Below are 7,879 nucleotides of genomic sequence, written 5' to 3' on the forward strand. Positions count from 1 at the left end.
CGCCTTGCTTTTCCTGAGGAGGGTGGGCTAATCCAACCCAAGACACAGCCACTCGTGGTCTCCAGAAGAACATTTATTCCCCAAGTTGAGGCCAGATGTGTGTCAGCTTCTGTCCCTGGCTGTGCCCTACCCACAGGTAACTGCCCAGTCTCCGTGAGAATTCACCTCTTTGGCCCATAAATGAGCCCAGGAGAAACCCCCGACTGGGCCCAGGGTGCCGAGGCCGGGAGAAATCCCGACTGGGCCGGGGGCGGCGAGGCCGGGAGAAACCCCAACTGGGCCCAGGGTGGCGAGGCCAGGGGGCCTCCTGCTCACAGCTCGACGTGCTCGGTGTGTGGTGGCTTCTGTGCCGCCTGGGCCAGTAGTTGGGTCCAGAAAGTCACTTCCTCGTCTCTCAGCTTCTGGGCTGCCTGGGTGGTGGCTCCAATCTGCAGGTACCCTTCCTTCTGGTCATATGCTGGCCAGTGGGGCAGCCCCTCCCCGTTGGGGTTCCTGGGGACAGAATCAAACACAGCTCCCTAGATCTGCTGTGTGCTCCCAGCCACCCCTGAGACTGGCAGGGACCCCTGACCCCCGCCCACCTCCAGGCACGGGGAACACACCACTTCCGGGGAGCCTGTCCAAACAGGAGACTCATGTCAGAGGTCAGGGTCAGAGGTCACACGGCCAGGAGTCTGACCATCCAACAGTCACAGCAACCCCTTCCAGTGGCTGTGCTCTGAGCCCCCCGACTGCCCCCAGCACCTCTGCCACCAGGCTCACCCAGTCCGAGCGAAGTTGGCCCAAAATTTCATCACCATCTTGCTGAGCTTGATTTCTTCTTCAGAGGCGCCCTCTGTGGGGAGGAAGAAAAAATAAAGTCTTGCTACTCGAAGCGTGTTTCCTGGGTGGGGGCAGGAACACTGAAGAACTTGCTAGAGACTGAGTGGGGATCAGAACAGGTGGATCTACTGAAATATGCTGCTGAGGGGAGCAGCGGGGAGACAGGAGAGGTCTGCTGCGCCCTAGGGGTCCCTCCCTGGCTGGGGATCGAACTCGTGCTGCAGGGGCTGCTGATTGCTTCATAGTGCCGAGACCTAACTCCTTGTGCTACCAGGGAGGACTTAACAGGAATTTTAGATGGATGGATAGACATACCTTGGTCCTGATTCAAGGTCAATGCCAATTCTAACCTGACTCTTACTCACACACTGCCGCCCCTTGTGAGTGGGAGGCAGGGGTAACAGATCCCCACACCTGGTTCCTAGCATGGCCGTGAATGGGGGCGCATCCCTACACATTCTCCACCATGCACGTCAAAACAGGAAAAGGCTGAAACCCTTTGTCATTAAACCTATTATGGTGAATTCAGGGCCTCCCTGTTGTTGCAACGGGTTAAAGCGCAGCACTGGGAAGCTGCCTGCAGCTACTGTAGCAGGAGTGCCCAAACCCTGCCAGGGGTGACCCACATGGCACAGCAGACCTGTCTCCCCACTGCTCCCCTCAGCAGTGTGCTTCACTGATCTGCCTATTCTGCTCCCCACTCTGTCTCTGCTGAATCCCCACCCCCACCCCGTGCCCCTCTGGCCTGTACCCCAGTTCTTGTATGCTTAAATAAATATAAATCTTAAAAAAAATCTATTATGGTGAATTCAGGAAACCAAGACTTAAAGAGAAGGAGGAACTTGCCCAAGACCATCAAATGAGGGACCCAGATCTCCTCACTCCATACTTGCAGTCAACAGGGCTCATTACCTTTTAAAAATGGGGCTCCGAAGACCGAAAAGATCTCATCCCCGTGGTCTGACACCTTGGGCTTCAGTTCTGATGAGAAGCTGGGGCTGTACTGGTACTCATACATGTAGGTGGGGGCTCCAGCATCTGAGAAGACACAGTTCACACACAATTCATCTACCAGAGGCACCCCGGGAGCCATCAGATCTCAGGGCCCTGGGGCACCCATGGAAACTGGGGCACAACGAGGCCTGAGCACACAACAGCAACAGCAGTAGCCACTGCCTGTCTCAGTGCCAGCCCTGTGCAGACACCATGTGGCCTGACAAGCCTCTACCCCTGGTGATCAGCATAATAGAGCAGCAGAGTCTGGGGTAAGCCCTGGGATTGCTGAAGGGTGCATAGCTGGCTGAATGGAGCTAGGATTTGGGCTATGTATTTGATGGATGGATGGATGGATGGATGGGTGGGTGGGTGAGTGGGTGGATGGATAGGTGGATGGATGGGTGGATGGATGGATGGGTGGGTGGGTGGGTGGATGGATGGGTGGGTGGATGGGTGGGTGGGTGGGTGGATGGGTGAATGGATAATGAATGGATGGGTGAATGAATGAATGGATGGATGGATGAATATGGCTGAATAAAAAACAATGAAACCCTGGTGAACCCAGTCAACTTTCATTACAGGGCCGTGGGCCAACTCACCTCCTAACTGCCTTGTCTACTCACGCAGCGCACTAAGACAGCATATCTACAGAGGTTACGCTGCTGTAGCACATTGATCCCTCCCTGGTTCGCATCCTTATGGAGAACACTGCAGCCAACAGGTGTCTTCTGACCTGTATCATGTCCCACCTTCCTCACCTACTCTGAGGAGGAGGATGGGCTCCCAGGGGCTGGCCTGAGGTGCAGATATTTAAACACAACTTGTGCACAAAGGTGACAGGCTGCCACTTGAATCTTGGGAAAACACAAGCTCAGGGTTTCTTCTGTCACCTCACTTATCTCACTTCCTGCTTGGCCAGGGAGGGGGAGGGAGTGGCAAGAAAGACAAGGCCTCTCTCCTTCCTGCCTGCCTGGCTCCTGCCCTCCTCTCCAACCCCAGGACATATCAGGTTTCCTCTGATGACATCACTGGCACTGCCCCTCCTGTTCCTTGGGGGCCAACTTTGGGCCACCCAGCTGGGGGAAACTGGGAGCTTCGCAGAGATCACGGTCCCCACAGATGGGGACTTCTGGGGACAGGCTGGGTCCCGCGTCAGGCTGGTGGAGAACATGTACAACTTCCCCACTTGGATACAATACAAACTTGGGAAAAAGGAAAATGAGCAACAGGATCATTTTAATCCACCACTCAGAGACCCTGCGGCCACTATATCAGCACACAGCTCTCCTGTGTGTATAAGCTGGGATAACAATGCATATATTATGTGGGAAGCCAATCATCATTTCTTCATGTTGTGAAATGCTTGTCCACAAAACAACAGCATTATATGCCACCCCAACAGGAGGGTGTAATGTGCTAAATGGTCTCCCTAACCTGCCCTCCATCATGGCGTCTTTGGTCGAGCGGGAAGTGTTGTTTGGAACAAGCGAACCTTCTGTGCTTCTGCAATTCACTCATGAAGCGGTTGCGTCAAGGTCAAGCACCAATGAGGACCTTAAAACTGACCATTCTGAGCCATTCTTCTCCAGTTCCACTAGTTAATAAGTGAGTTTGCAGTTAGCTCTGGCTTTGGACTCTTGCAGGACGCGTCTAGGATTCGCCCTATGACCACAGCGTCCAGTAAGGAACCCCTAGAGTGGAAGCTGCTGGGTATGCCAGCTTGACCACTGCCTTTGGGATCTGTAGCTCTTGGTCCAAGGCCTTTGACCACTGGGCTTTGGTGAGTGGGCAGCCTGTCACAGTGCCAGGGAATGACTGACCCTTGGGGACAGGCTTCAACCAGTCGGGGTACTTATCCTGTACCTCCTTTAGCGGGACAGTCCCAAGACGAGTCTACCTTTTCTTCCCCAGTGCGCCCCCCGGCTCCGCTGGCCCCTGCGGACACTTGCTTGGCTTCCTTCTCCCCATGTCACTGCTCCTTTCCTGCCCTGAGCTCCTGCCCTCCTTGAGTTCAGGTCCTTGTCTCTCAGTCTGATTCGGGCAGAAACCAAAACAGGATAGCCCCCCCGCCCCAGGCCTTCTGGGATCAGCCTCAGAGGGCTGACCCCCAGCTGTTCCCACGTATCTTTCCCTGCTGGGGGTGGGCAAGACTGACCGGAAGCTGCTGGATGGCCGTCCCTCCCTGCCCACTCTCTTCAACTCACTCCTGTGGTGACGGGCCACCCTCACAGAAGGGACACCAAAGATCAAGTCTGCCATCATTTTCAGGAACAGGTCTTTCTTTTTGACAGGATCGTCTGTCCCTCCTAAGTACTTCTCAGTGGCCGCTGCAGTCAGTTCCTCAGGGACGTTCTGAAAGGGGTCAGGAATAAAAGTGACCGTTTCCTCCCTGCCCCACCTCCGAGACAGACACACCTCCCCCAGCCCGTGAGGAAGACTTGAGTTAATGGGGAGTTTCTCTCCCTGTGAACTCCTGTCCCCGGGTGCTGGGAGGAGAAAGGCGGAGGGGTCGGGGCAGAGACCCCCCAGGCCCAGCCCTCAATCTGCCATTCAAGTGCTCTGTGATGTGAGGTGAGTCCTCACCCCTCTTGGGGTCTCAGCTGGTTCCCATGATTCCCCCAGAGTCTTACAACAATTGAATAGGACTTCCACAGGAGCGATGTGGCCTCCTCCTGGTCCAGCTTGCCTTCTGAGAGTGGGTAACCCATCATCTGTTAAGAAAACAGACAAGCACTTGTGAATCACTGGGACTTATCAGGCAGAATCAACTGACCAGCTGACCAAGTCAGTGAGGAGGTGAAGGGCCCCTCACGGCCATGGGTCTTCCATGAGTTGAGCAAAATCAATGATCCAATGGACGTCTATTGAGAAACTCAAATGTGCAGAGGATAAAGTAAATATTTAGACAAGTGGGCCCAGCCCTTTGCAATTGTCTGTGTGTGTGTGTGTCTGTGTCTATCTATCTGCCAACTGTCTGTATAGCCAATGGTCAGTGAGACAGAGAGGGGAGGTTCATATCAGGCTAGTTCTGAAGCAGATGAACCTCACAAATACCCCTGTCCACCCCAAATGGCCAAGGAAGCCCCAGCCCCCTATTATGATTTTATATTATGGCTTTGGTCCTTGGGTAAGACCCAAGAAGCTTTTCGAGGTGAGGACAGCAGAATTCTGTACCTAATGCCTCCATCTCCCCTCTGCACGGGAAACGCTCTAGCGTTTCCCGTTTAAGTGGCCTCTGGCCACTTAAAGTCATGTGTCCACGCGGCCTCGAGTCCCTCTTTAAAATGCCTGCCTGAGGAAGCGCCACACCACCAGGGGGACTTACCTGCCACGGATGTTGCCCAAACCTGGTGGTAGGCAGATGGCCCTCAAACTCAGCTCTAGAAGGCTGCCTTAGGAAGCCTGTCTCTGCCCTTTGAACTGTAAATTTAACACCCACAACTGGCTCCTCCAGGACCCCAGAAGTGTCTCTTTGAAGAGAAAACATTCAGGGTGGGGAAGGAATGTGCGGGCCACCCTCCACGCTCCCGGCTCCTACTCCCACCTCTGCCCCTGCCATCAAGACGCAAGTCGTTCTCCTGCACACCAAACTCAGGTGGCCTCGTCACTGGACAGACGCACCTGCACCGCCCAACCGCCCCCCCCCGCCACCACCTTAGCACACTGCGGCCTTTAAATCCTCTCCGGCCTTTCGCATCAGGGATGAGAGCGCAGGTCACACTGGACTCTTGCCCGTTGCTGCGGGCCCCTGAATGATCTGCTGTTCTCACCTCAACGCGCACCCAGCTTGCTTCAGCTCTGGCGGAAGGGAAAGCCCTTGCTAACTGTGAGGCATCAGTTGTAGCTCAAGGGGAAATGCATTTCTCTGAATCTGTCCACTTAGATGACTAAGGAAGAGAATTTATGGAGAAACTGAAAATCCCAGGTGTGGGGGGCGAGGCTGCTGGCAGGGCCCGAGGCCTCTCTCCTCGCTGCAGCACCTCCTTTCAAGGCCTTGGCTCCCCCATCTGCACCAGGAGTGTCTCCCAGCCCCTGCGTGCCAGGATCTTGGATTGGAAGACCACCAGAGAGGCCTCCTGGCCCACACCACCCAGGCGCCCCCTGGGGTCCCAGAGAAGGTTGCCATGGAAATGCCAGTCTGTGCTAACAGCACAGGAGACAACTGCCCTGGGCCTGGAGGGGCTCTGGGAAGGGAGGAACTCCAGGCAGAAGCGGGAGGGGCGGAGGGGCGGGCAGGGCCCTTGGCACTCGCTCACCATGGGCAGGAGCCAGCCAAACTCGTCCTTGTTGATTCCGACCATGTAGGGAACGGTGTTCAGGCTCTTTTCGGCCAGCATCTCGTCCGGGGTCTTGGGCAGCAGCACGCCGTCCACCACAGTGGGCAGGAAGGGTTGGCTCTGGGAAAAGGCCAGCCTGCTGTCTGTGCTTCCTGTCAGACACCCACCGTGCCTCCCCAGCCACCCCGGTGGGACTGCAGGCCTGTGTGGCCGGGGCAGTGGCCACCCAATTCAGGGGCCTAAAAAAGGCAGCTAAGCCTTTGTGACCCTGAAAGGTAGACGTTTGCCGAGGGGCAAGCAGCAGTAAGTTGAGGGGTAAGCGGGAAGGCCAACAGGACAGGATGCTGAGGCGCGCGAGGCGAAGTCCTCAGTATCCAGCCAGGGGGCAGGATGGGAGGGAAGGAGAGATGGGAGGGGATCCCCTTACTGAGGGCCCTGCAAATAGTGGGGCTGCAACGCTAATCTGTCCTGCAGCTTCCCAGGGGATTTGGGCTCCTTCCTGCATGTTCCCTCTCCAGCTATCTCCACCTCCACATGGTGGAAGTTTCTATTCCCGCCTTCTCCTCCAGGGGCACTTTGGGGAGCAAGAGATGTAAGCAAGATGGGGGAGGCAGCGTGGGGACTGGAGCCAGGGACTCAGCATGGATGAGTGGGAGCCCTGCACTAGGAATCAGGGGCGTGAGCGCCAGAACCACACTTGGCCCCTGGCTGTGTCCCCCAGGCCAGTCGCCGCCATATCCGGGCCCCGGCAGTATAAACATAAGGAGACCACAGCAGATTTCACTCACATACTTAACTGCAGCTTAAAGGAATCAAGATTTAGAACCTGTAATCAAGAAGTCAAAGGTGCTTACCTCCTTGGGGTCTCCAAGTAAATCAAGAGAGAAAAATTTCTGTGAAGACAAGGAGAGAATGTAGGTGAGAAAGCCCCCGGGGTGGTGGTGGGGGAAGCTGATGTTTGTGAGCTGCAAGCACACTGCCAAAAGTATCAGGTGTGGGGTGTCAGGTTCTCCTCCCTGGTGCCGACCTGGCTGGGTCAGGAGGAAGTGGGCAGGACACTGGCTCCCCTGGGCAGGGGCACATGGGGTGTGTGGGGGGAGCAGGGGGTGAGGGGGTGGGAGCACTGAGAGCTGTGTGTTGTGCCTGCCCTGTCCTCCATCTGTCTCTTCCTTGTTACCCCAGGCAACAACACCCCAATTTTCCTTTGGAGTACCTCCTGCTTCCCCATTCTCATTCTATGAGTCCAGGCTTCTTTATATGTGACCTGGGTGCTTCCTTTCCTGGCATAGAGATTGGTTCAGGGAGGAATGCGTGCCCACGTCAGTCCAGTAGGGCTTACCGCAATACTTGCTGGGATTACTGAGGACAGGGTTTTACACAGGGTCTAAGTCTAGAAAGCTGTTGTTGTCTGTGACCTCCCAGGAGGCAAACCTCCTATGAGTGAAGTTAACACAGATGGATAGATGGCTGGCTGGATGATGTCTGGATGGATGGATGGCTGGCTGGATGGATGGATGGCTGGATGGATGGATGATGGATGATGGATGATGGCTGGCTGGCTGGCTGGATGGATGGATGATGGATGATGGGTGGATGGCTGGATGGCTGGCTGGGTGGGTGAGTGGATGGATGGATGATGGGTGGATGGGTGGCTGGTTGGCTGGCTGGCTGGCTGGATGATGGGTGGATGGATGGAGGCTGGATGGATGGGTGATGGATGATGGGTGGATGGCTGGATGGAGGGATGGGTGAATGGGTGGATGGGTGGATGGGTGGATGGATGG

General features: G+C 55.8%; 1 protein-coding gene across 1 annotated transcript in view; it reads right to left on the minus strand.

Moving 5' to 3' along the window:
- Positions 1 to 311: 311 nt before the first annotated feature.
- Positions 312 to 7,879, minus strand: part of CES1 (carboxylesterase 1) — an 18,557-nt gene continuing 10,989 nt past the window's right edge. Inside the window, exons 9-15 of the mRNA XM_012733168.1 lie at positions 6,950 to 6,988; positions 6,075 to 6,215; positions 4,449 to 4,529; positions 4,023 to 4,170; positions 1,735 to 1,860; positions 763 to 835; positions 312 to 492 (exon numbers count right to left, since the gene is read on the minus strand). Coding sequence (XP_012588622.1) covers positions 312 to 492; positions 763 to 835; positions 1,735 to 1,860; positions 4,023 to 4,170; positions 4,449 to 4,529; positions 6,075 to 6,215; positions 6,950 to 6,988 — 789 coding nt within the window. The remainder of the gene's footprint in view (positions 493 to 762; positions 836 to 1,734; positions 1,861 to 4,022; positions 4,171 to 4,448; positions 4,530 to 6,074; positions 6,216 to 6,949; positions 6,989 to 7,879) is intronic.

Source organism: Condylura cristata, unplaced genomic scaffold, assembly GCF_000260355.1.
Source record: "Condylura cristata isolate star-nosed mole 26May11 unplaced genomic scaffold, ConCri1.0 scaffold00039, whole genome shotgun sequence".
Taxonomy (NCBI): Eukaryota; Metazoa; Chordata; class Mammalia; order Eulipotyphla; family Talpidae; genus Condylura; species Condylura cristata.